Raw genomic sequence first — 27,864 nt, forward strand, 5'->3', positions numbered from 1 at the left:
TATCAAAGCACTGTGAGTTTTGATTGATAGAAGCCTGATAAAATTGAGAAGACAAAGGGAAAGGAGGAAACTGCTGCCTATGAGGAAGGATGCTTCTGTTAAAAAAAAAAAATCACATTTAAAAATGAAAGTTGTGCTTAGTGTGGTTTTGAGAGCACAGTTTGGATGTGGGCTTTGTTTCGGGTTGTGTTGGGGGATTCCCAGGGGGGCGGTTGGGGTGTGAATCTAAAGCCTTAGGTTAGTCAGTGTTAAATTTGATTTGATGTGTTCATGTGGCTCGGATGGCACCTCTGGAAATAACCCAGGCCCCTCTGGAAATAGCCCTGGCACCCTGCACGGGGCAGCCTCGGGCTCTGCTGCCGCGGGCGGGGTTTGGCCCCGGTGCCCCCGCAGCCCTTGAGCCACCTCTGTCACACGGGAGCTCCTCTGCACCAGCAGGGCACTCACCAGGGAGCGTCTGGGAGTAAAAACAGCATTTAATAAGCACTTGCAATAAGGTTCTGAAGATTGAAAGTACTTCTGGAATAAAGGTTTTTACAAAGGGAAATACGTAGAAATGGTAAGTACCGACAAAGTCCTTGTGCCTACGTACTGTGAGGAGCCATGGCTGCTGTTGGCAGTTCAGTCCTTTTTACTGCAAAGAGGGGAAAGAAGGATTTTAATGTCAAGAGTAAATAGTTCCTAGAAAATGGCTAAGATGATGCAAATAGCTACCAAGATGTAGCACTAAGTAGGAAGAAGACATGGATTATTTTGCATACAAAATTGAATTTCCTGTATCCATACTTCTGAGAGAACGTGACGCTTGGTTGGGTCAGGCTGTGCCAGGTACTGTCAGTTGAAAGTAAATTGAGCTGGGCAACATTAAACTGGATTTAACGTGACTCAGTTGAGAGAGTGCAACCGGGCAGAGGTGCTGTGTGTGTAGCAGCTCACCTGACAGTCCTTTATGTGGTGTTTGACAGGGTGATTTGGTTAGTACTGCACACAACTGTTCTGTTCCTGTACTTGAAAGGTTTTTAGTTTTTTGAGCCTTCTATAACCCTCAGCAATGTTTCTGCCATCAGGAAAGTTTGTTGAAATTCATGCAACTGGTTTCATGATCTTAATCAGCATTTCCCCCTGCAGGGTCTCATGAGGGTTTTCCAGAAGTATTTCCCACACAGCTCCAGGAATTTGGCCACGATGTAGGTGATGTGCATTGGCCAGGATATGACTTGGCAGGTTGACCATGTTCTGTCCCTGATCCAAACCAGGCTGCTGGTCAGGAAGGGTGCTGGCCCTTAAAAGCATGGCTGGGCCCTGTTTTGTTTTTAATTTATAGCTGGGTTTTATATTGAGAAAGTGGAAGGCAAACCCTTTGAATGCTGGCAGTGGGGCAGACAAAGCCATTTAATTCCGAGCTCCCTCTCAGCCTGTGCACTTAAAGCTGCAAATTTCAGTGGGGTGGAAAGGCGCTCAGAAAACACAATTAGTTCTAATTGTATTCTTCCGGGCCTTCCCCGGGATTTCTGATTTAAGCACAGCTACCAGTCTGGACCCGAGTCTAGGGAAAAGCTGAGACCTGAAGCGTAGTTAGTGAGAGCAATTAAGCTCCAGTCCCCTCTGCAACATCAACTGAAAGCTTGAGAGAACATCTCACTCCCGGCAGCTGCAGCTCTCTCGCCTCAGTGCCCGACCTGCTCTGAGAGCTTTGTGTCAAGAGGGAGCTTTGGGGAAGGTCCTTTGGCAGCTTTGTGTTACTGAGGGAGCTCTGGGTGGGGGGGGTGAAAAGGAGAAAAACCTGAAGCTTCCACATTTACAGCAAATATTGTAGGACCTTTGACATGTGCTACAGCAAAACGTGACCTTACTACTGGAGTAATTTTATTTTAAAAAACCCACAAAAGCATAACACAAACACCAAAAAACCACAAAAAAAGCATTCAATTTCCCAAAATACGTCTCAGTTCTGTCTAGACTTCGTGGTTGCTGCTGACCTCCCTTTTCAAAATTTCAGTAATCACCTTTGTGCAGATTAATTGCCTTTTAAGAGTTTCAAATGCTGCTGATTTGTTTGCTGTGCCCTTTCCATCTCAGGGTTGGGTGGTTTCTGACTTGCTCTGCAGAGTTGCTGTTTTCCTCTTGCTACTTAATTTCTTTAATGAACTTTTGGTAAATGCCTTTTAAAATACCATGGCTGGTAAATCTCAGCCTTCTGCAGTGCTCCAGATTGACTTGGGACTCGACCAGAAAAATGTTTGTCACTTTTTTATGCCATTACTTTAATTACTGGCGGCACTGACAGAATGCTGTTAAGAAAAGATTCTTTTCCAAATGCAGGCATTCCTAGCTATTGAGCCACCTAACTGTGGGTCTTAGATTTTCTGCCCATTTCTTGTCTTGCTCTGGCTTTCCTTTTGTTTAGGCTGTGGCTTTTAGAGGCATAATTTCTTTTAATATTGAATCTACCTCGTGGTATTTGTAGTGAAGAAAAATGGCAGTATGTGGCTTTACTTAAGAGGGACAGTCATCCATGACAAAGACTAATCTTGGTTCTATCCACGCTGCTGCCAACCATCCTTAAGTGGGTAAATATAGCTGCAAGCAAGGGAGTCTGACTGCAGCAGAGAGCAATCTGAAGAAAGAAATACATGCATTTAAAAAATCCAAACAAACTGCTTTTAACCATCTGAAAATCTGCAAAAAAAACCATTTCAAAACATCCTGGGTTTGAATCAGTTCATACAAGCACACACTGCATTTCCAGCTCACATGCTTGCTCTGCTTTTGATTTTCCCTTTTGGCAATTTAGTCGGAGTAGAGATAGTGGGTAGAATCTCAGAGGAGAATAAAAGCCAGTGTTTTGAGAACTAATGAAGTAATTATCTAAAGCATTATTTACAATGATTATTTCGAAGATAATGAGACCCTTTAATTATGTTTGTTCTGCATAGCTAGCCGTTCAATAATTCAGGGTGTTGCCATACAATTTTCTCTATGTTTACTTTGCACATTTTTTTGTTTAGGAAAATGTTGCATTCTTGTGCTGTCTGTAAAGCACAACTCTGGGCCCTCTTCTGGGCATTGCTTGTCCCATGAGAATCACCTGCTCACTTCGGTAGGAGTAGGGGGCTTTTAGGTTCAGGCTTCTTCATTGTGATGTGGAACAAAAGAAATGAAGCTGCACCTGTTAAAGGCTGTTGTGGCTTTATTCCTGTAAAGGCACTGCTGGAGTATTTACATACATGCATTAGTCCACTGATGTTTCTGGAGATGAAGCTTGACTTGCAGTTTATTTTCGTTTTGGGAGCCATGATGATTACGTTTCAAGCGTAAGGTTTTTTGAAAAGAGCTCATTTGTGCACGAGAAACTCAGAGCATCGTTAACATTTTAGTATCTAATAAAAAATTCACCACATCTGGGAACTTTGCTATAAAATAAACAATTCTACTTAAGCACATCGTTAGCAGTGCCCAAACAGCAGAAGCTCCCTGGGGAGATGCATCTTTTCTCACTGGCCAGGGGTTCCTCCTGCACCAGGGAAGTGTCGCTGCTCCGGGTTGCAGTGGGTGAGGATGGTGAGAAACCAGTGAGGAAAACCTGCGCCTCAGAGGGACTGGCCATTTATTTAGGGTCAAATCAATTCCCATAGGATTCTTTCCACTGACTCCCAAGAGATGCTGCAAGGGGTGGTTCATCTCCAACCTCCTTCTGTTCCCCTGAGGCAAACAGCATGTGGAGGAGTACATCTTTATTTCACTGGAGTATATTTAAAATATATAATGTAGGACCCTCCTAGAAGATTACAAAAGTTAAAAGTTCAAGAGGCTTATTAAGCAATACAGTGTTGGGTTTCAGGTGGCTACTATGCAAAAACATCTAAAAGAAATCCATTTAAATAGTGAGCCTACAGTTAATTATGAATTGAGATTCTGAAATACCTGCACAAGTACAAATGAGCTGCTTCCATTTAGAAAACCCACCCAGCATCTCCAAAGCTTGAGGATGCAAGACAGGCTCTGAGTGCTCTGGCAGGGAAGGAGGAAGCAAAGGCACATGGAAAGGAAAGAGGAAATATCCCAGTACTGTGCCTGTTACCTCGGAGCTGTGGCTTGTGAAATGGTGCTGCCTGACTTTTAATAAAGTCAGAAGTCCCATAAGCCAATTTAGGCTCTCTCTAGAGGGTTAAATGCTCTCAAGTCACTTTCCCTCTGTTGCAGAAGAAGGCTATCAGCCACATCGTGGATCAGGGCTATTCCGTGCTGGATTCCCCCAAGGCAAATCAATCACTTTCAGAAGTGGGTAAGCCTTTGACTAAAGACCAAGAGGAAGACAAAGTGGTGAGTAACCATTTCCAATCCAGGGCGTACCAGAATTTCTCTGAAAACTTGCCTGGGTTTTCCTTTCGGAAGGGTGGGGTTATAGGAAACTATTTTAAATCAGCATTTTTAAAAATCTTACCATGTAGAGGAACTGTGTAGAGCCTTGTTCATAAAATGCTTTCTGGAGTAGGATGTGCCTCTCGTATGCAAAACAATGAATGAAACCCCCAAGTCCTACAGCTTGGTAGAGAGCTGAAAAAGTGGAGATGCTTTTTGAAACAGGAAGTGTGGACAAGAAGCAGAATCAGAATGCAGCTACCTGTGAGCTCCAAAGCCACGACTTGTACACAGCTCCTCTGGGAGTATTTTGGTTGTGTCGTGGCTGTAATCACAATGCCAATTCTATGAAAGAAAAGTTGCTCTAGAGCCTGTGGAGCTTTTGATACCAGGCCAGTTTGGGTGTCCTCATAAGTCTGAACGGAGCTGCAGACGCAGCTGTTGGAAACCAGCTCCTTGCATTTCAGTTGAGGAAATATGTTTATCCCCACAACAAATAATCCACAGTAAGGACTCTAGTTTAATATCTGTGTCTCTCTCCTGGGTTTCCTGCAAGGCTTGCCTGGTCTGTCTTTATATTCCCCACATCTGATACCCCCATTTGTGGTGAACTGATGTTACTGTCCCAATGCAAACATTCTCAACAGTCACTGTTAAAAATAATTACAGCTCCTTTTCATGTTCCCCACATTAAAAACCAGTCCCTGCCTTCTGAGCTGCCTACCAAGTGCTACACTGATTTTTAAATAAATTAATTTGCATTTAGACTTCTCCTACAATATAGAGCTATTTCTCAGCACGTATCTACACAGTTCCTCAATAGTCACCGATGGCAGGATTTAAAAAAAGTTCCCCTAAAATTAGGTTCAGAACCATCATAAGAACCACCCAAGTTCCTTCAGCAGGTTTTCAAAGTGCTTAGCAGAGTATTGAGAGAAGGGCATTTCTGACACAGAGCTGGAGAGCTGCCAGCTGCGGGTGAGTTAATCTGGGAGGGTAATTTTGGGTTACAGTAATCTCGCCCTGTGCCCCGAAGATTTGATCCAGGTCCCCCTCTGTCTGCCAGGACAGGCTGGGGGAGAGCTCTGATGCTCTGCTCAGGCCCAAGGCCTGACAGCTGGGCACACTTGTGCTCTCTTGACTTTGAAACCATTTATAAATAGATTTTGTCAGAGTTCCCATTTATACAGTACCCCCTAATGTCTTTTTGGGCATGGTTTTCCTTCCAATATGAGGCAAATAAAACCATGGAACAAATCAGTCTTAGGAAGAAAACAAAAATTCACAGGACAAAAAAATTCAGCAAGTGTTGATATTTATTTTTAATCACAGCAGATCTATTAATTTTTTTAATCCCTAAAATAACAGGAATTACCATAAACTTCAGGTGAGTTTGGAGAAAATAAAGGCAAAATCTCTGTTTCCCTGCAATCCAGCTGGATTGGATATCCATACACGAGAGTTGGGGTTAGGTCACGTAGCTGCTTTCTGTGTTTCTCCTCACCAAAGCTGGTTCATTGCTGAGGGGAGCATGTGCTGAGCACTGAGTGACTCAGACCTGTGGGCCAGGATGCTTTTCTTGGGTTTCCATTGAGCTCATCCTACACAGATATAAATAAGTGCCCTTGTTGACTTCCCTACGATTTATACTAGAAATAAATGTGGCATTATTTTAACTGCATTAAAATATCTTTTCTGAGATTAAAGGGGAACATTTCACTGACAGCTTTATAACCTTAAAGGTTCTGCTCTCACACACTGACACCCACAGTGCCACAACACAGCGCAGTAATGCAGAAAGAACAATAAAAGCTGAACTCAATTGCTGTAAATGGTCAGTAATTAGACCATTCTGAGATCTGACTAGAGAAAAGAACGGTCTCCAAACTTCCTTTTCCAAAAAGACCTTCTTGCTTGGTATTGCAAGGTTCAACTTTCCTCAAATATGAGATCCACACCTCAAACGGGACTGAACACCAAGTCATGCTGGCCAAATAGAGACAGCCTGACTCACCATCAGCAGAGAAGAGATGGAAATAAGGGTAGTGGTGTTTGGAAAAAGAGATCTCAGTCACTTTGTTTACCCTCTGGGAGCGGTCTTGGCTACACGAGATTAAATGTTAGTAAAGTGAGAAAGCAGCTGCTGTGCCAGTGCCTACGGCACGCACAGAGCGAGGGGCAGGGGGCATTTCATAGTGGAGCGTCCAGCTCAGCATCCATGAACCGAGGAAAGAGGCACCAACCTTCCTGGAGGAAGGAGTGCTGAGCTGCCCTGAACTGAGCAGGGAGGCGTGAGGCCAATTCCCCACGTGCTTGGTGATGTTTGTTTAGGTCTGTGAGTTCTGGGAGGCGAGACTGGCTTACCCCGAGTGCAGCACGCTGTGCAATTGACCTGTGCTTCAGCAGTATCCCGGCATTTTGAAAAGGAATCAATGCTAAAATATCCAGCCCACTTAACCCAGCACTGCCTGCTCACGCTGCACCCTGTGCTCCACACTGGGAGCAGCAGAGGAACAAAGGGCCCTCCCCGGGAGCTCCCGTGTCCCACCCAGCTCCAGGGATGCCGCAGAAGGAGCCCCCTCAGCCCGAGCAGTCTGATGGAGCAGTGCAGCCCCTGACATCCCTGTGCTCCATCCATCTCCCAGGCAAACCCAGCACGAGATTCTTCCTGAGACTGACAGGGACACAAAGCCCGTGCAGGGTGCAAACTGCTCCTAATAATGCCTCCAGTCCTTGGGGCTGCAGGGGTGTCCCCTCCTGTCCCCCGGCAGGAGCACAGCTCACACCCAGCGAGCACTGCCCGGGGGCAGGAGGGGAGCAGGGACTGAGACCTGCCCTGTCCTGCCTGGTGCCACATCTCATCTGTGCCACGAGCTCTCCTGGGCTCTGCGGTGACAGCTGGGCTTCACTGTGCGAGAACAAACTGATTTAAGACCAACAGCATCACTGAGACATTTCAGTTCTATTCTAAAGCATTTTAATAAGCTGTTGATGGATTTTGTTCCACAGTCCAGAGAGGGCAACAAGAAAGTAAAACAAACATCTGGGAAGTCTCCAAACCGCAGACCTGAGGGCAGAAGCAAAGAGAAGAGCAGCTCAGTAAATGTTAAGAAGAGCAAGGTGAGTGTTACATGCTCTGAAACCTTCCAGTGCTTTCCTGCCAGTTGCTGAGACATCTCTCATGGCATTGACACGATCCAGAGGTGATGAATGTCAGGTGAAACAACTGTCTGCACCCTGTCTGGCACAGGGCACACAGAGATTTATCTCGGGTTTGGCTTCCCTGGTATGTTTGTTTCATGGTCCAGCACAAGGTACGTAACTCTCTGCAGTTTTAGGAGTTATGTTGTGGATGTTAACCAATTACAGGACCATCCCATTATGACTTTTCCTTTTTACTCTTCTAATTGGAGTTATTTACTGCTTTTATTGTAAGATACCTAATTTAAAATATTGGTCAGTTTGAAGTGATCCTCCAATAAAGAAATTAGATGCTGATGTTAAATGCCTTTTGTGATGATTCCTGCATATTTGTTTGCACGTGTGGCTTGTGCAAGAGGGGGAGCAACATCTTTCCAAAAACCCTTGAGTCTGAGGCTGGCATGGAAGAAGGAAGCAGTGAGGATAACCCAGGATGCCCTTGAGATGGAGGCACAGCCCTGTTGCCGACAGAGAAACCGCTTTGCCAGTGACATTGGGGTGCCTCAGTGATAAAAACTTTACCTGATGTTTCCTCTGATTCATCTCTTCTGTTCACTAATGGATCCTCTCTCCAGAGCTTTCAATGCTTCTCCCTTCAGCAGATACAAACAAGATAAAAAAAAAAGCTTTAAAAAAATCGATAAACACTTAAGTGTTTGGCAACTGTCAGACTTTTTACTGCATCATTTACTCAACGGTTTAATGCCTAATAGAAGAGAGTCACCAGTTAAATATTCATGTGCAGATTTAGCAGATACAACACACCTCAGGTTGGTTCTGCTTCCCTGACTCTCTTCATTCACAACAAAATCAATTGTTGGCACACAGGAGCTGCGTGCTGGCTCCTGATGGACCTGCTGGAGGCCAGTGTCGGGATCAGTCTGTGGGACTCTGCCCCCACTCCAGTTTGGGGCAGCGGTTTCCATCATTCAAAATTTGGAGCTTTTTTTGCTTTAAAGATGCCGAGTCGGTGTGAGCTGTTCCAGCTGGCACAGCTGCACCTTGGTCACATCAGCAACCCCCTCCCTCCCCAGGGAGGGGCTGCTGGGCTGGGCTGGAGCACGCCGAGCATCCCCACAAAGGCAGCCTGGATGGGTCAGGTACCCCCGGAGCAGATCCCAAACGCAGGAATGGGACGGATGCAGCGCCCAGAGCCGGGGCTGGTTCCAGCTGACCCCAGCCGGGCCCCAGGAAAGGGCAAAAGCTGCAGAGGGTGAGGGGAGAACGGTGGGAAATGGCCTTGGAGCCCCCGGTGCGGGCAGGGGGAGCAGACACCCCCGAGATCGCTCCCAGCCCGGAGCTCTCCCGTCCGCTGCCCTCGGGAGCCAGCCTCAGTTTCCCCTCCGCCCCCGCCCAGCGAGTCCGGAGCACGGCGCTGCTCCCGGGCCGGGTTTGCCGTGGTCCAGCACAGCCTCGGGAATGCGGCATCCCGGAGCTCCGGGCGAGCTGCAGGCTCAGCAGCAGCAGGATAATTCCCTCATTAGCCGCGGGACGCTGCGCTGGGGGGGCCGAGCAGCAGCGCTCGGTTGCCATCCAGTGGCGAGCACATCGGCACCGCCGCAGCCACGGCCGGCTGCGATCCGCCGGGGGGGAAACACGGAAAAGAAAATAAATTGTCTGCTTTTCATTCCTTTGTGTTATCCCAATCTCTTTACCTGTGATTGATCAAGCAAGATTGTCTCTTAGTCACAGCTTGAATGAAATGTCTGAGGAAGAAAATTTTCAAATAAAGCACTTAGGCTATGATTTTTGAAAGAATTTGAATTAAATTCTTTCCTTCAGACAAAGCTTTAGCAGGAATGACATGAAAAATGTATTTTCTCCTTACCAGGCTGTCAACCCTTCAACTTCATTGACATTGTCATCCAATAACAGTGCTGTCATCACCAAAACAATCACCAGAACTCTGCCTCTAAAGCAGAAAATGCACTTTGTCAATGTTAAGTCTCAACATCTGCGAAGTATCAACAAACAATCCAAAAGCATAAAAGATCTGGAGATCCAGCTGCTGCAAGGGGAGTGTGAGGGACTCCAAAATCAGCTGGGATGCCTGAGGGTAGGTAAAAATCCAGTTCTATTTTTAATGCAGAACTGTGCTGGTAAACAGTTACATTGAAAGTAGTTTATTGATAGATGTTTTAGACTCAAAATATTTATCTGTCCATTTCTCACTCAAACAGACAATTTACACAATATTTAATACCAATAAGCTATCCTGTGTGGAGGAGAGTGTGGGTCTGAATTCAAAATACTTCTGGTTTAGACTCAAGTCAAGACTTCCACTGAGGATATAAGCTTGTACTTTGGAATTCTCAGTGGTGTTCCTGTACTTCGTATTCGCTATCCCAACATCAAACCCTTCTTGGCATTGTCTTGTACCAATTTTGTGCCCTCCCAGCAGCATCTCTGAGCCCTCTGTACAGCAACGAATCACGTGAGAGGAGCAACTTCCAGTTGCCAAAGGCTGGGATTGCCCAGCTTGTTCCCTACCTAACGTGGCTTGATCAGCCAGAGGGAGTTGCCTGAGCTGTTGGGGTGCCTGGGGTGCAGGATGTCCTGCTGCTGCTGCTGTGGAGAGACTGATTTTAGGGGGCAGAGGATTCTTGGGTTAAACACAGGAACTGACCTGCAGAAATCCGGATCCATGGCTAGAGCAGATGCTGCTGTTTAGTCAGAGGCTCAGCTGTGACAGATCTATGTCCCTGTTCCCATGTATTTGACAAGAGAGAAATGGAGAATTTCCTGTGCTGCAGGAAGGGCTGCTGGGGCAGATGCCAGGAGACACCGAGGAGTTACTGAAGCAGTCTCAGAAGGAGCTGCTGTGGCTTCAGAGACAGCTGGCCTTCGTCTCCACAGCAGGCCCTGGGCGTGTCCTGGCAGCAGGGAAGGTGAGCTCCTTCATTGTTTTTTCGTTCAAAAAGTGCAGTTAGCAAGGGGAAGCTTTATCTCCATCTGTTTCGGTTTATTGACTGGCTTTTCATACGAAGGGGACTGAGAGGAAAACTCACCTCTTAGGGCATATTTTAAATAATTGTTCCATGTAACTCAGACTGGAAAGGACACGAAATTCATTCTAGCCTGTGAAAAGTTACAAATTAAAAGTTAAAATGGTATTTCATAGGGTCCTTAGCATCTACAGAAATGTCTTTTGTTCTCTATTTCTCTAATGAATGTCTATCAGAAGGGAGGGTCATTCTTTTGGGATTGTGATACATGGCACACAGAGCTGTGATTCTCTTTCTTCTCTCAGCAAAACTGTTACATATATTATATATCTCCGACATGCCAGTGGCCCATCAACAGCATAACTGCAGCCAGAAAAAATTATTATCAAGCTATATCTGTAATGCTGATATTGGGCCAGATAAACTACCAAATTAATAATAAAATATTTATGATAATAAAGCCCTAACATCTTTCAGTTCCAGTAAAATGTCAGTTCTCGTCTGCTGTGGCATAACAAGTTGCATATGTCAAATTTTTATGACTCAAATTGCTAAGCATGTTCTTGAGATAAAGAATATGTTTTAAAACCTTCACAGCAGTGAGTCTGTACTGGTAGTTTAAAAAACTGGTTGCTGTTTTACTTTCAGAGTGTCTTGATCAAATTTATTCATAAAATTTTCCATATTTTAAAAACAAGGCTTCCAGAAAGTTTATGGTAATTTGCATATTTTATCCACGTATGTACCCACACACCCCGTGTACAGAGAGACACGTTTCAAACCCACCCATGAACAGGAATTGGGAGAGCTGGCTTGGCTCGGTGTAACATGTTAATAACAACATTTTACAGTGATCTGACAGATTTTCAATTATCAGGCTGGCCTAGCAAGGTTTGGGTTTGTTTGTACAAATGCACAGGAGGGAACAGTCACGTTCCTCCAGTCCCCTGGACAAGACAGATCTCCCAAATGTGCCACCTGGAATATTCTGGTCCCACTTTGTGTCCTATGCTGCAGGTTTGTGCCTGGTGCTGAAACACAGTGTGGTGAGTGCCGATACAGTTGGAAGGAACATTTCAGTTTGAAGCTTGCCTGTAGCTCAACTGAGGGAAAAAAAAATCTGACTTGCCAAAATTAGACTTAAAAAAAAAAAAAGAAATCCATTTATGCCACAAACTGGTTATAAAAGAAAGAGTGCCTTGCCTGATGATTAGAGCCATAATCTAATCTGGGAATGAGCATATGAACCTGGCTAGGAACAGCTTTTCCCTCAGAAAATGCCAGAGTTTTGTTGTTCCTGCTACAGTCATGAGTAAGCTCAGGGAAGGTCATTTGGGGCTGAGATTTGCACAGCAGAGAGGTCTTGGGGACCTTATTTTTAGATCTTGGACTTGTCATTCAGAAAATTCTGGTCTTTCTAGAATGTGCCAATGCAGACCTTCAGGGAAGGAAGCACAGATTGTCTATAAACCTTCTTCTCATCTGTTTTTCCTGCAGTATCACATCACCAGGGATCAGATCCTTGGCTGTTCATTCATATAATGAGGGACAGATTTTTCCAGCAGCAGCCAGTTGCTTTGCAGATCACACTGTGTCCATGATTGAATTCTAAAGCTCTGAAGAGAAGTGTGTCTCATCCAAGTGGGAGTGGTGGTTCTCAGTGCTGCTGGAAGCTTTGGGGGCCGTGGTCTGGGTGAGGTGCTCAGATGGAGCTGCTGCACCCAGAAGTACAGACAAGGCCAGTGTGGAATGATTCCTCAGCTGTTTAGTAAAGATCCTGGTTCAGGGGTTCACACTGATAGTGAACTGGAAATCCAGGTAAGACAAAACTTGAGAGAGAGATCATCTGACAAATCCCTCTTCCATGGCTCCTAATTCCTTCCAGAGAAGCAGCAGATGCTGGCAGTTCCTGGAGAGCAGGGTGCTCCCCGTGCACTTCATAAAGAGCTATGGATTGAGGGGAAATCTGCCTTCTTTTGTTAATGCCAAACTTTTCTGAAAATTCTCCTCCTCTTCCTCATTATGCCTGTGGGTAAAACTATGGGAGGAAGACTGGTATCTGAAAAGGGACTGTAGGAAAGACCTTACTGAATTGAGGGATGCATTTCTCTAGATACTTCAACAGAATTCAATAAAATAGTGCCTTGAAAGCGCAGTATTTCCTTCCCCTGTAAAATACTAAAAGGAAAATATGGAAATACCACTCGTTATAATTCTGATGTTTTCTTGATGATTTAACCTTCATCAGCCTGGAGAATTCAGTTATGTTGTAGTGAATGCACTCCCAAAGTGACCAGATTCTGTCACTCAGATCATCTGTGCTCAGGAGAAACTGGGAGCAAAAAAACAAATGAGAAAACGATTGAAGATGGGTTTCTAAAATTGGATTTATTTAAAATTTTTCCCTGTGTCCCCTTACAGCATCTCCCTCTGCCTGCTGGGGAGATGTTGTTGCACCTTAGAAGTTTTGTGCGAATGCGTTGCCCCCAGTTTCCCCGAGAAGAGGCGCGGCAGAATGGTTGGGATGCTCCAGGTAATCTGCCTTAATTCCCTTCTGCATCGGAGCTTCCGCGCCTTCCATTGGGCAGGCCGGGCAGCGAAAAAAAAAAAAATTGCCGCTCACATTTACAGTTCATTGGTTCGTGCCAGTAGGCCACAGATGACCTACTGCGAAGATCCTGCGATAGCATTACCCCGAGGGAACATCAGCGCTCCCGGCAGCCGCCTCCCCCGCGGCCCCTCCGGCGCGGCGCATCCGCGGCTCCCGGCGCGGCTCCGCGCCCGCGCTGCGGGGCCAGGGCCATGTGAGACGGGCAGGGGCGAGCGGGGAAAGCCATCTTGGGGCGGCTGCGAGCGAGCTCTGCCGCCTCATAGGCTCGGGCGGCCGTGCACGGCGATGATGCTGGCGCGGCGGCTCCCCGCCTGCCCGCCCGCAGCGCGCCCGTGAAGCGCCGGCACCGAGCGCCCACGGCACCGGAGCTGCCGCCCCTCCGCCGGCCCCGCCGCCCGCACCGCGCCCCCGGCTCCGTCCTGCTCGCCCTCGGCAGCGCCTGAGCCCAGGTACGCTGGGATTCCACCCCCCCCTGAAAACAGCCGGGGCTGGTCAGGGCTCTGCGGGCCCCGGGAGGGTGGCGGGGATGGGGATGCGTGTGCCGGGGGAGAATCCCCTCTGGGCGGGCGGCGATGCATCAGTAACTCTTATCGGAGGCAGGCAAACTTTATTATTCTGCAGCAATTTGGTGATGCCCTTCACTGGATCTTTGCTTCTGGGTGCTGCTCTGAATAATAAAATGTGCATCGTGCACGAGCACTAGGTAAAGGGATTAAACTCTTGCTAGATTATTCCATCCTCCCTCCGACTGATGTTTAATCTGATGTCATTTCCCAGGCACTTTTAGGGTTTCCAAGAAAATAAAAGCCATATTGGCAGGTTTGATGGGCAGTGTTTCTGTTCCGTGCTGGTGTCTGTGGGCAAAGTTAGTGATGACAGTGGCTGGTAGCTGTCCCTGCCGCCAGCCCCAGCATGGTGCATCCCCACGGAATGTGTTTGCTTTGCAAATGTATATTGTCGTGTCATGGCAAAGTCATCACTGTGACTGCCCTTCCACAGAGCCACTGCCGTGAAAATACGTGGCATCTGTCTGGCATCTAATGCTAAATTAGACCGATTGCAAGCAAATACCTCATCCTTTTTTCACAGAACGGCGAGATTTTCAGATAGATACAGACGGACACACGTATGTATGGACACACCGTACCCAGCACTGGGGGGATGTCTGTTCTGCATACGAGCACGTATAGCAGAATAATAGCATTTTATGATTGCATATTCCCATAAATACCAGTTAATTAGCATGCACCAGTGTGCTGTGCTCAGTGTTACAGGGGATACTGCAGGGTTTTTATTAACCTCTTTTCAAAACTGGCTATTGCTTGTGGCGCTGGGCAGGGGAGGTGTGTCTTTCCCAGAGTGATGTGATGGTCGACATTACAGCTGTACATGGGCTTAGTGCAGTTGTGACTGAGGAAAATCTGAGTGCATATGAAAGCTTTGGTTTTTCTTTTTTAAGCTACTGCTGCCTGATATTTTAGTGGTAAAACACTGCCTGGGCTGTTTTGTCCAGTGCAGGTAGCGATGCAGGGTTTGTGTATAAAATAACTCACCAGAATAACTTATATTAATGAGTCTTGACACTGCATCTGGCAAATACAGAGTCTGCTTCTTAAGGGATTGGATTTATTTTGAAGAAATACCTAAATGCAAAGCCATTGGTTGTGACATTAAGAATTGCACCCAGTATTCTGTGACAGGGGAGGAATACTGTGATTGATATCATCCAGATAAAAATAAGGACCATTGCTTAGCAAGATAGAAGAGCTGCCTTAAGGCAACAGCATGAAATACAAAACCACAGACCAAGCAGTAGAGGGGAAGTCACAGCATTCCCATAAAGTCAATATGATAAAAAATAGCATTATATGGGCACTGATATGAAAGTTGCTGTAGTCACTTTGTATTTTGGCTTTTTTGATCAGGAGGTGTTAGATTTTTATTAGAGAAAGGCTTTCAAGTCTGCCCAGCTGACAAATGAAGAACGTAATTCAGATCAAACATTACAGATGTCAGCCAGGACTCACCGCTGTAGACAGCCTTTGAAATACATATGTGCTACTTCTAGAACCTTAAAGGAGGTTGGGTCTTTTTTAGGTGCCTTCTTGTTATTCCTTTTTGATCTGATGGTCCTGGTCAGCGGCTTTGTGCAGACTGTTTCCTTTTTAATAGGGAAAAGACCGACTCTAAATGAAATCAGTGAGGTGGTCATGCTGCCTGCAGACTGGAGAGCACCCCTGATTTTCCCTCCTTACATACCTGAATGAGCTCCAGCCAGCTAAAATACAGCATGACTGCATGCTAGAGGCAGTGAGCAGAGGGGCACTGTTATTACAGCCAACTTTATATATTTGTCTACCTGGAGCATCTTTTCGAGAAAGGCAGTGTGTTGAAATTTCTGGAATTATAACCAAGTTACAGCTCTAAAACAGCATGTGGGTTTTAGGGGTAGGAAAAGTGAGATGGAGCAAAACATGGGGCAGTGCAGTGCCATAGATTTCTGCATGAGAATGGTCTGAATGGCTGATAAATGCTGGTTTCGTTGACTGACAGTTGCAAGCTCAGAAATCTGAAGCATCTCTCTATAGATGTGGCCAATCCCATACTTGTACAAGCTCTGTATGCACTTCTGCATAGATTCAAACTGTATCTTCTTGAATGTATCTCTGTGTTAGACAGATGTTAGATGTGCTCAGGCTCGTGTATGTGACCACTGTAGGGTAGGTGTGTGATACTGAGCATCAAATAAACATACCAGCACTACAGTGTTCTTGCTGGCAGTAGCTTATTACAACAGTCTGAACCCTTCTGGGTTGCCACAAGAGAAATAAGCCTGTGATCACAGCATAATTAGTATCCTTGGGTGCTGGGGGGTTTCCTTTTTGCGTGTCAGATGGCCCACCACAGGCCAAAAGTAAATATCCAAAATCAGTCTGACTTTATTCTGTAATGAGAAACTAGTTGGTCATGCATCACTGTCCTGTCCTTTCAATATTTATGTTGAATGAAGCATGGTTTGACAGTCAAGGCTGTTTGTCATTTCACTGAAATTGTTTCAGGCCCTCATCACTGCTATGAAATACGTTACACCAGCTGAAATATCTGTTAGTCACGACTTTTTTCCTGGGACTTATTTTTGGGTTATTATTCAGCAAAAGGTTCTGACTAAACTGGAATTTTGTGTAAATCCTTTGTTTCCCCCTCTCACAGCATTAGCCTGTATCTCCTATTCTGATACAATGTCAGCTGTATAGATAAGTTCGTCTCTATGGTTTGGAAAGTCTCTCTGTGCATAGGACCAAGGAACTGACATCTATTTCAGATTTTCTGGAAAACACCTGGTGCCACTGGTGATTACCTGTCTGACTGTTGTTCTCTGTAAGCTGCCTGTCCACCACAGATGAGGATTGTCATGAAGTATTGCTGACAGCAACATTTTCTCTGTTAGAACAGCATTTGCTGTTAGAATTGAAAAATATACCCCAATATCATGATTAAGAACAGAACTGGAGTGTAGCCACAGTGCTGGGGAAATGCAGCTTCCTCAGTGCCATGAAACCAGTGTCTGCCCAGTGGAGAAGAGGGCTCTTGTCAGGCTTCTTTGCTCCGAGGGGGCTCTGGGAAGGGCCAGTGGTGCCACGGCCCTGCAGAGCGGCTCAGGCTCCTCTGCAGCAGCTGGGGACTGAAGTCTGAGTGTGGTCACTGAGGGTTTCTTTGCCAGCTGGAGCCATCCTATTAAATGATGTGTTGGAGGCATGTTCATTCATTAAATGATGATTGTAAAGCCACCTGTGGTTGGGATTTTGGTGAGGAAATTAGAGTGGCCTAGGGGCTTGTGGCTCAACACTTTGGCTCGTGCTTGTGGTGTGGTGCTTGATCAGGAGATCAGAGTGGGACTTCCAGCTCTGCCATGGATTCTGTGAATGGCCCTGAGCTAAGCATTTAGTATCTCTTGGGCTCTGTTCTCCTTCTGTAAATGGGAATAATAATGAACTCTTTCCACTACATTCTATTTATTTGATCTGCTTAGGAAATGAGATTTTCAGAGCAAATACTATTTTTTCCATCAGGATGCTGAATCCCAACAGAGGCTTCTAGATGCCACTTATAAATCACTTGACAGTCTGCATTGTGTGTTGTTGATCTGTGGAAGAATACTGCTGAGTGTCAGAAGAATTCGAATCTGTGTGGAGGTTTCTGGAATAACATTTGATTAGCTAAACTCTCTGTTGTGCTCATGGGTACATTCAGTTAGGAGTGAAGAGCCTCATTTCCCTGCTGCTGGCTGTGGTCTGGTAGAAACATTTACAGTGCAGGTGTCAGGACAGAGGAAATGGAACTGTAGGTTTGATATTTGCCTTTTTTTTTTAAATAATTGTCACAAAGGTTTCTCTTTTCTGTTACAAACAGGCTTGATTTCCAGAGCAGTGAGTATTGCTGTGCCCAGTGCTTGCTGATCAGCAAGCAGCAGCAGTGCAGGGTGTTCTGTGAACAGTCAAGAGGAAGGCATTGAGAATGTAACAGCGTGGCACAGATTCTCCTCCCTGCTCTCAGCTAATGACAATTAGAAAGCATCTTCCATTTTTTCCTTTAAAGATCATCCTACAGCATCCTCAAGGCTTGATGTGAACACGGTGAGCTGGTGGGCAGCCATCACATGCACCCCTTTCCTTTTCCTGCTCCACCTCTCCTGGGATTAGACTGATTTATTTTCTTTGACTGAGGAGCATAAATAATTTTTATAGACAGCCTCATTAAGTTTTTACGCTGGATGTGTGATGGAAAAAATTACAATAAAACCCCCTCTTACCAACTTTGAAAGGAAAATAAGCCTTTCTTGAGGCAGGCTAACTTGTTTACAGTTGGCTTAGAAAAAGCCTAAATCAAGGCTAAATTCCTCCAGAACAGGGAATTTATTCTGGGACTTTACCTTTTCAGCTTCTGCTGAATATTTCTGTGCCTCCTTCTTACAGAGCTGAAAAGATGCTCTTTGTTACTCCTGCATGGAGTATCATGGTGCCTTTTCAGTGGTGTGGCAAGTGCATCTGTAGAGACTACACTGCCCCTCTCACTCAGGGATGTTCTCTGGTGTTAATCAGCAAGGACTTTTATAGACCTGTGCCTGTTCCCAAGCAGGGGGGTAGCACAGCACAGCATCCCTGGGAGTGTGCTGCTGCTAAACACTTCCTAAAGATGGATGGGGCTGATGGTGCTCAGAATGCAGCAGGATGGAGCTCACGGTTGTCACTGTAACCAGCACTCCAGGGCTGCATCTGGCCCCTGTTTACTGCATTTCCCTCCTCTGTGACACTCAGTTTCACCTATTTGTTGTCTGACTTTCTGTTCTCCCCACTTCCCTGCCCCCAATCCTGCACAGAGTTTAGAACCTCAAGACTCTTCCCTGTCAGCTCCAGGAGTGTGTTTCTTCCCTTCTCTCTTGTTTACCGCTTGCTAATTAAATTTTGTAGGTGGCAGTTTGAAATCTTAGTGGGACGTGTCATGTGACTGCTAATGCTCTGCAGATCTCTATTACATAACCTTTAAGTAGTTTGGGAAAATGTGCTTGTGTCATACTGGGCCTGACATAAGGCTCTGTCTGAAGCCAACAGTCTGATCAGGTTTTTTATGTACAATGACTGTAGAAATCTTGTGGATGGTTTGTTCTGGCACCAGATTTGTGCCCTCGGTTGTCAGGTCAATTGTCTTACTTTGCTGAGATGCTTTGCAGTCGGCTCTGGCTGCCTTTGCTGCAGGGCAGAGCAGGGGAGGGGTTAGATTTAAACACTCTGGCATGCCAGGTAATGATCAAATGAATATTAAATTCAGGATGCTAGGAGCCCTTCTGCTTTCCTGATAGCTCTGCTCATCCCAGTTTTGAAGTGACCAGAGCACAGAACAAACACAGAAAACCTCTCAGTTTGTGCCCCCACCCCTTCACCTCCCACAGATCTTAATTGGGCTCTGGTGCATTATGCAAAATGAAAACATGAATCAATACAGAAGTTTAAAGAATGCTGTGTAGGGATGATCAATTTTTAATGCTTGGTGATTCATTAGGTTCTGGTTCGCTAAAGGAGCACTTCTGTAAATGACAGCAGCGTGTCCACTCACAGACTGAGCTCTTCTTCCTTTCTCCGAGCCAGAACCATCTTTTGGTCATACTGCATGTACAGTTTCACACTCTTGTTGCCTAAAACATATTTATACATATTTATACACTATCCAATGCAGCTTAAGCACTCCATTGTGGATGGACCAGCTCTGGCCCTGAAGGAAATCAGTCTCATTTTGCTTTCCTGGCCAGGATTTGGCTGTGGAGGCTGAGTCCTGTCGGTGGCTCTGATGGGTGTTCTCTGATAAGCCACAGCAGATCCTTCTGCCTCACTTTCCTTATCTGCTGGGAAGGCTCCGTGGCAATGAGCTTCTGTGGTCTTGCAGTGAAAGCTGTAGTTAGAAACGAGGAAGAACTGGATGAATTTTGGGTGTTGGGTTTTTTTTTTAAAGGATGTCAGACTTAGAAGTTTATAATCTCATATTGAAATCTAATTGTGTGAACCTGCATTTTGTCTGGAGTAGCCCTTAGTCTGCAATAGCACTTCTCAGTAGGAAAACTCTTTACTGAGTGTTCAAGAATGATGGTTGATATCATTCTGCCTGTTTTGCAGGCGAGAAGTTTTCAGTGTGCTCCAGGTTTATTTGCCCAGGATCGTTCAGCAGGGTCAATGGAAATACATGGATATTGTTTGCAGAACCTGGTCTAACATTAATCCATTGTATTGCTTCTCTTAATTAAACATTGTATAAGAAAGGAGGAGGGGGAAGTATTGATCTTCTAGAAGCAGACCTTTTTTTTTTGTTCCATTTTAAATTAACTGGCTGTGTGCTACTCATTGTAATGAGTTTGCAAATGTATTAATCTTTAAAAAAATTACTACTATTATAAATCATGGTGGCTACAGTCAGTTTGTGTATTCTAAGGGCTGCCTGTTCACCTGCTGGGTATACTGGAACTATAAATGTCTCTCTGCTGGAAGGGTCTCTCTGCTCAACACTCTTAAATCTTCTGTATAAATGTACTTACCATACACTCCCTGGGATTTTAGTAACTCTGGTTTATTTGAAGATTAAGTACAGTTAATGCTGCTGTGTTGCCATGTTGGTGGCTCCTGGATGAGTTAGAATCAGAACAAAGAGGTGACTGTAAAGCAGTTTTATGGGGTTTCTTTGGTGGGGCAGGTGGGTACCGCTGATGTTTTTGTGTTTAAAAGGAAACCTGCCATTAAGGCACTTGTTCCTGTTAATCATGGGCAGGGATGAGCTCCTCAGGATGTGGAGCTCTTGCCGTTCCTGTGCTGCACAGTCACAGAGTGACAAGAGAGCTGTCACCATGGCAAGTGCAGCCTGAATTGTTTCAGGATGCAAGGAGTGGGTGACCCAAACAAAGGAGGGAATGAAACTTCTGAATGACTGGCAGCAGATCTTTTCTTGCACTGTCAGCCATGAGCCATGTGTGTCTCAGCTGCACTGCCTGTGCCCTCTGGGCTTTTCTGGAGGATTCCCACCAGGGCAGAAATGCCAGCATGGATTTTATAAACTTTAGAGTAATGTCCTGCACAGCCTCTGTTGGTAAGGGAGAGGGGAGCTGGGAGGAAGGGCTGGTCCTTCACATCACACCGACTGTCACAGCTCTGATGGCTCAAATGGACTTCAGCTTAATTCCTTCAGTGATGGGAGGTCACAGCTTTTCCTTATAGCTCCAAAAGGTGAAGTTTCTCATGTAGCCAGAGTAAAGCAGCCCTGCTCAGTGACTTCTTTGTAGATATTGATCCCAGCTGCTTGATGCAAGTGAGAGTTTTGCCACCTTTGATATTGACAGTTACTAATTATCATAAGCCCTAAACCTTATGCTCAGCTTGCAACCTAACTTCCCTTTGAAAAACTTCTGTTTAAGTTCTGTAAATACTGTTACAAGGAAGTGAAGTGTATAAAGCTTCAAGCTGCTGATATTTTTATAACCTAATGAAACAAGTTTTGGAAATGCACAATTTTTTCTTGTCTTAAAATAAGACAGAACAATTTAGGAAACAGAACAAGAGAGGAAGGCAAGCTGTCTGTGGTGGTGAGAACTCAAAGAATCAGACAGTGAATGAGGCCACTGAACTGCTGACACCACTGGTGTGACACACTGGAGTCTGTGGGGCTCAGGTGGTTTCATTGATTCTTTGTGGGAGAATTGCTCTGAGCAGAAAGCAGTGAACAATACTGAAGGCAGAATATTTGTGTAGTGCATATAAACAAACATCCACGTTTCAGTAAACGTAACTGTCAGTGTTGATGCAACAAGTGTGTGACACTGAAAGTGACACTGAGCACCTGGAGCATTCCCTAACCCTGATCTGCAGGAAGAGCTGCTGGCCAAGTCCTGAGCATCAGCTCACTGAATGAGGCACCCAACACTTCTCAGCAAAAATCTCACCAAAAATCCAGCTGGACACAGCAGAGTGATGCAGCAATTGAGGGAGCACAAAGGAAAAGCCTTCTCCTTCCTCCTCACCCCACTTTTTAGCCACTTTCAGATGTGTTGTCTTCCCCCCCTCTTGCCACATTGTGGTTTGTGAAACTAAAATTTAGTCTGTTACATAAAAAACACTTTGTCCAACCATGTTGTTAATGTTTTGATACCATTTTATTTAATAGCATTTAAGGGCCCATGCTGCTCTTGAGAAGGGTGTTTTCTCACTCTGATTTCCTGTAACTAAGTAACAGGAAATCTTCCCTAATGCAGCTGGGTTATCCACTGTAATGTGTGGATGGAACTGGCTGTAGCGAATTGGAAATTATTGTTTGAAATAAGGCCTTTTGTACACCAGGAAAGGTGTCTGGAGCAAAGTGTTCACTTGCACTGGTGTTCTTTTTGGGGTTTACCAGCCTAGTTTGCCCACTTTAGATCTGTGTGCTGTTCTTTGTAGAAGTTAGATCAGATCCTGTAGGATTTCCCAGGCTACTGAATGAGGAGGGAAGAAGTGGAGAGGCTTAAAAAAACCCAGTGAGAAGGGGGAGTGGAAAACAAAGATTTAAAAGGCAGCATCCATTTATTTTCCATATATAAAGGGATTCTACTGTTGTCTGTCTAGCCTTCCATCTTAGAACCATTTGGTGTTTGTGAGAGCTGGCTGATCTAATACTGGGTTCAGAAATGCTGATGAGTGACAGGATCCTCCCTAATTCCTCGTCTTTGGTACTGGCTTTGTCCCCAGTAATATATCACAGTTTAGCTTTTCCCAAGCCTGTCATTTGTGGCCTACTCCCCTTCCAAACTAAAACTCCTAAGTAAGCAAAAAGGGACTGTCCTTGACACCAAATCTGCCTTGAGGGTAAAATGATATTTGTTTGTGGTGTGTAACAATTGCCAAGAGCACAGAATTTTCATAGCAATCATGGCTGTAAGAAAAATGCAGATTTGAGGCATGTAGCACTATTTATTTAGTTTTTGTTTTCTGCAACATTCATTTAAAGTATAATTGCTGGCATTAACTAGGAAGAATAGTGCATGCCTGTGAGCTGCAGTGCTTTTAAAGGTCCATGTCGTTCCTATTATCAGAACTTCTAATTGATTGGAATAACTTCAGGGCTGAAATGGGTTTCTTTCATAATGGGTTGGTGCAATGTATGTTACTCAGTAAGTGATAAATCTTCTCAAGTGCGTGAGTCCTGCTGTTGCAATTCAGTGTAAGCGTGCACGGGAAAAAATACATTTGGATTTTTATAGTTCCATCAAACCTGCTTCAGGGATGAAGGCCTGTGAAGTCCCACAGGAATGTTTAACTATCACTCTCCATCACTCTTGGATTGATAGTGGACTACTGTTACATAAATAATAAAAACATTGAGTAAATACTTCGGGGGAAATATCACAATATCCCACTTGGTGTTTCATGTCTGCTGAACCTACCGGGCACCTCTGGAAGGGTGGGAGAGCAGTGTGAGAAACAAGCCACATTATTTCCATCATGAATAATTAAAACCATTTATGAAGAGTGTGGAATACTTAAAACACATCTTAAAGCTTTGCCTTTTTGTGTCAGTGTAGGATTTGTGTTCAGGAAGGATGAGTTGGAACTGGAACAAGCCAGAAGAAAGGGCCACATGAATAAACCAGGAATTTGGGGAGCTTATGTTATGAAACACTAAAAGAGCTTATTCTCTGTTGTCTAATAGTGACAAAATGACAAGGTAGGTCTGATTTCATCACTAATTCTGACTCAAGCATAGACAGTGCTGAGCGCTCCAGTTCGAACACCCAGAGATTGCCAAGGTGATGGAAGTGTTCAGAAATGCCACAAAGCTGCTCATCTTCAGTGTTGCTTTTCCACAGCATCTGTCTGGCTGAGGTTTAACCCAGCTTTAGTTTTTACCTTATCTAAGTGCTTCCTGGACCTGTTCTCTGTCTGAATTCAGTAATTCTCAATGAACCCATTCTTCAAGTGCTACAGGAATGTTATTTATGTAAAAAAACCCTTTTACTTTTGCAGTCTTTACATGGTGCCTCTGGCACTTTTCTCAGTGTAGGTGACTGAATATTTTTCAATTCAGAGTTCCTAACTAAAAGAAATGTCTGCTCTGGAAGCCCAAGGTTTCTCCTAATCTCTCATGGCCATAATATTTAGTTATTGTGAATAGTTCTGCTATTCATTTCTAGGTTTTTCCAAAAGGTGTTCTTGGGAAAAGCAGAATTCTATTTCAAATTGTTATTCCCATGGGGCCAAATACATTGGGTTATTGAGGAAGTATGCTTGCAGCAACAGGTTATTACTTGTACTGTCAAGAGCACCTGCTCAGTCCCTTATGCCAGTGCTTCAGGTATAAGGAGTTCCTGACAGATATTCAAGTTTTCTCCATAAAGATAGAAGAGAAAGTCATGCTAATAAATGGCTACATTTAGGGTAAACTCCCCTTCTTGGAGATGATCTACATTTTGCCATTATTTTGTATTTGTTTAGATTTGTGATTGTTGCCTGGACTGGTGATGGTGGATTCCTGCTGCCCTGTCCATTTTCAGTCTTTTGAAGGGCTGCAGAGCAGTTCTGCTGGAGCCCCTGAAGATCAGGTTGCAGATGATCAAGCAGACAGAAAACAGGCTTATTTGTTTTCTTAGTCATGGAGTTGTTTCATACACAACCTGCATGTTTGTCTCCAGGCAGTTGTGTTTGATACTGGCAGTGGTTGAATGAATTCCTCCTCACTGAGGTGAAGGAAGATTTGGAGGCAGAGTCCATAGCTTTTATTGGCTCCTGGCTCTCTGTATGCAAGTCTGTTTCGGATGGAATGGCAGCAGTTTGCCTTTTACAAGCACAGGATTAATGGTTAAGAAGTGTTAAATGCATTAAAGAAGTGTTAAATGCATTATTCCATAGATAACATTATTTTATGTTTCATGGATTCATATGATGCAATTTGTCTTTCATCTTGGGATTTCAAAGTCCTTACAGACATTAATTAACAAAGTCCTAGTGCACATCTCCTAGGTAAGAATGATTATTACCCCCATTTTGTTCAGAAGGGTACGTGATTTCACCAAATTTCTGCAGTGAGTCAGTGGCAGAGCTGGGATTCAAACCTGGATGTTCTGCCCACACCACAGCTCTGCTCCACTGGGTAAAATTACCAGATGTGTAGGTTTCTGTACAGCGTACGTGAAACATTGTCAGTCATTTCCTGATGCAGAAATTAAAAATAAAAAATCCAGCAGTTTTGTGCTGGTGAGTGAAGTGATGGAACAACGTTTTGTGAAAAGGCACCAGTACTTTCATGGAGGGCTGTAAGAGGTGCTGTAGTTCCCTGCAGGAAGGTGTGTCTGGCTCACTTTGCAAATATTCCTTTTGTCTCCTGTCAGGATACAGTGGAGGCACAGGTCAAGCTGTAGGGCTGGCAGGGATGTTCCTGTTGCAGAGAAGCAAAGTGCATTTATTCCAGCTGCTGAAAGAGGCATTCACCGTGCTTGGCTCGGATCTGTTGGGGAAACAACGTGGCTGTAGTACCTTGCTTCAGTCTCTCCCGCTGTGTTGCCAGCAAACATTCTGCCTGTCATCCAAATGTGCAGATATTCTTACTTGTTTGTTATATAACAGGATTCACTTGCTCCCCATCCTTACTTGGTAATTTGCTTGTAGGACAGATGGGATTTTGTGCGGCCCAGTCTGAGCACTCAGGGTTGTGTTTATGTTGGACTTGACCTGAAGATTTCTGGTCTCACCTATGATGTGCTAAATTCCTCTCTGATTATAAACCATTGCTGATGATTTATTCTCTTAGCCCAGATAGTACAGGTGAATGCTTTTGACCTTAAGGTCTTCAGGCTGTAATTTCTGGGGATGTTATGACTGGGATCTAAGTTACACAGACCTGTGATGGGTGATGGAGAGGAACGTTAGATCTGCTGCTGCAACCTTAAAAATAAAGAAAAAAATTCTTCATCTGAGAGGGAATTCTCCCAGTCCTAAAAATCCTGCTGAGAATCAAGAGGTTGCTGGAGGTTTCTAAGGAAGGGCTCTTTCTGGGAAAATCAGGCCAGGGTTTGCCTTTTTTTCCCCTAGAATTTAGAAGAGAAAGTGTATTTAAAGTCATCCATTCTCTTCCTACATGAACAGTGGCTAGAATTTAGCATGCTGTCTGCACTGGAAGTTTATTAATGTAATCACTCAGCTGCAGATAGTTAAAACATTGAAGGAATCAGGCTGGCAGGGAGCCTAATCACTGTGCAAAACCAAGCCATACCACAGCAATATTAACCTTTCCCGTCTGGAGCTTTCTTAGTTTCCCTCTAGCGTGCTTATCTAAGCTTGCCAGCAGAATGTGCAAGGTAAAGACTTTCAGGAGATGTGGTGCTGTGGGGTTTTGTTGTTTATTTTTAATTGGAATGATGTATTCCAGTATTTGTGCTAATGGCTTTCCTGCAGAACTGAAATAGGATGTGCCCTGATTTGCTCTGTGGAAGGTGAGGGGTGGAAGGTCAGTGTAGAGATGGGACTCTGGTTCATAGAGTCCTGGAATCAGAGGATCATTTCTTTGGGAAATACCCCAGGGTAGTTGTGTACAGCCTCTGGCCATCACCCCTCTGGGGTATTGCTCTCCTCCAGAGAGGGAGTGGCAGCGCAGGGTTTGGCAGCAGATCCCTGAGACAGCGGCAGCTCAGCAGGACTCTGTCCAAACTGGGCTGCACAGCCTCGCTGCAGAGCCCCCAAATCTGGCACAACGGGAGTGAGACTTTCACAGCCTGACTCAGCCTCGTTCCCTTCCCTCACCTGTGGCTTTGCTGTGCTGTTTGCAGCCTGACCTGCTGTGTTGCACGGGTGTCACTGCCAGAGCCACCCCTCCAGCACGACCTGCTTCTGTTCCTGCCTCAGGAGTGTCCCTTGGGTGGCACCGTGGGCAGAGGAGAGTCTGTGGGCAACAAGGCAATGGGAGTGTGCTGCCCAGGGAGGCTTTTGCTCAGGAATTGCACAGATTGTGCATTGGTCAGCAGCAGCCATGGGCTTTGGCCTCTCCTCTTTGTATTCTTGCCACTCTTGGAGAGGAGAAGCATTTTCCTCTTTCCCTGCATGTCTAGAGTCATGGCATAATTTTGGATTCCACATTCTGGTAGAGAAGGGGGTTGTCCTGAGCCACTTCAGTGCTGACCTGGTACCAGCTGAGCCATGAACTTGATGAAGACACCTTTTCATCCATTTTAGCATATTTGAACCCATCATTTAAATGCTGCTCCAGTACTTGCACCAGCAGTTAGAAATACATGATTCGTGTGTGAGGGAGAGAGAGAAAAAGCAAAAGTGTTTTCTAGAAAATTTTGTATATCAATTCAAGTCAGAATTTAAGTTTGTGGAGCTCAGTCAGTCTAGAATGCTTTAGACAGATGTATATTAACAACTTGTACTGGCTGTGATAAAGAAATAAGATATCCAGGAGAAGTAGAATTTAGTTATAAGGAAAAATACAGTGAGCTTCAAGGAATCTTCAAAGTAACCACATTCCTTAAACGATGGAAAGCAGGAAATTGCAGTGAATCTCAGTTTCATTAACTGGATCAAAGAGGAAGATAGATGTGACTTGCATATCATCAATTCTACGCTTTTGCATATACGGGATGCAGATGGAAAAAGAAAATCCTTTAACTAATCTTAATATAACTTAATAGGAAAGTCAAAGTAAATTGATTCTCACTTCCTGGGCTTAATTCTGGACCTGTGATAATATAGTTATTTAACTTGCCTTTATTCAAAGAGCTCCCCTGGAGCAGGGCAAGTGGCAGCAGCTATTCGAGGCACAGCTCCACATGGAATGAAGGTGTAAGCACAGATGTGTGTGGGGTCCAGGTGAGCCTTAAATGACTCATAAGAAGAGCAAGTGGGAAGTCAAGGTAAATTTGCTGTTAGTCTGGCCAGAAAGGGCCAGTTTTAGCACCATCACAGAGACCATGAGGAATGACTAATGCTCAGGCAGCAGTAAGTTATAGAACTCAGATGGGGAAGGAAAGCTTTCTGTTTTTAGTACCTGTCATGGAGTGGATATAAATTACATCTTAAAGTGCCCATTTCTTCATTGACTGTAAGAGGGCCCAGACAAGTCGAGTGTAGGTGTTTATATACCTCTAATGATAAACAAAATAATCCCATGGAGATTTCTATTTTTGATCTTGTATAGTAAATGTGATTCATTTTCAATAATAAATATCTTTAATCTCAGTAACTG

The 27,864-nt window shown here is 44.8% G+C and overlaps 1 protein-coding gene and 1 long non-coding RNA gene across 7 annotated transcripts in view; one reads left to right on the forward strand and one right to left on the reverse strand.

The window, feature by feature from the left end:
• Positions 1-461: 461 nt before the first annotated feature.
• RIMBP2 (RIMS binding protein 2) overlaps positions 462-27,864 on the forward strand; it is a 123,482-nt gene continuing 96,079 nt past the window's right edge. For all 6 annotated transcript variants that reach the window (XM_069030873.1, XM_069030868.1, XM_069030869.1 and 3 more), the window contains exons 1-5: positions 462-559; positions 4,207-4,323; positions 7,372-7,482; positions 9,395-9,619; positions 10,317-10,451. In XM_069030873.1, the coding sequence (XP_068886974.1) occupies positions 557-559; positions 4,207-4,323; positions 7,372-7,482; positions 9,395-9,619; positions 10,317-10,451 (591 nt within the window). In that variant the 5' untranslated portion in view covers positions 462-556. The remainder of the gene's footprint in view (positions 560-4,206; positions 4,324-7,371; positions 7,483-9,394; positions 9,620-10,316; positions 10,452-27,864) is intronic.
• Positions 7,356-8,530, reverse strand: LOC138119241 (uncharacterized). Its single transcript, XR_011155446.1, has 3 exons — positions 8,329-8,530; positions 8,086-8,156; positions 7,356-7,429 (listed from the first exon to the last, which is right to left on the reverse strand). It is a non-coding gene; the product is annotated as an uncharacterized lncRNA (long non-coding RNA).

This window comes from Aphelocoma coerulescens, chromosome 15 (genome assembly GCF_041296385.1).
Source record: "Aphelocoma coerulescens isolate FSJ_1873_10779 chromosome 15, UR_Acoe_1.0, whole genome shotgun sequence".
NCBI lineage: Eukaryota > Metazoa > Chordata > Aves > Passeriformes > Corvidae > Aphelocoma > Aphelocoma coerulescens.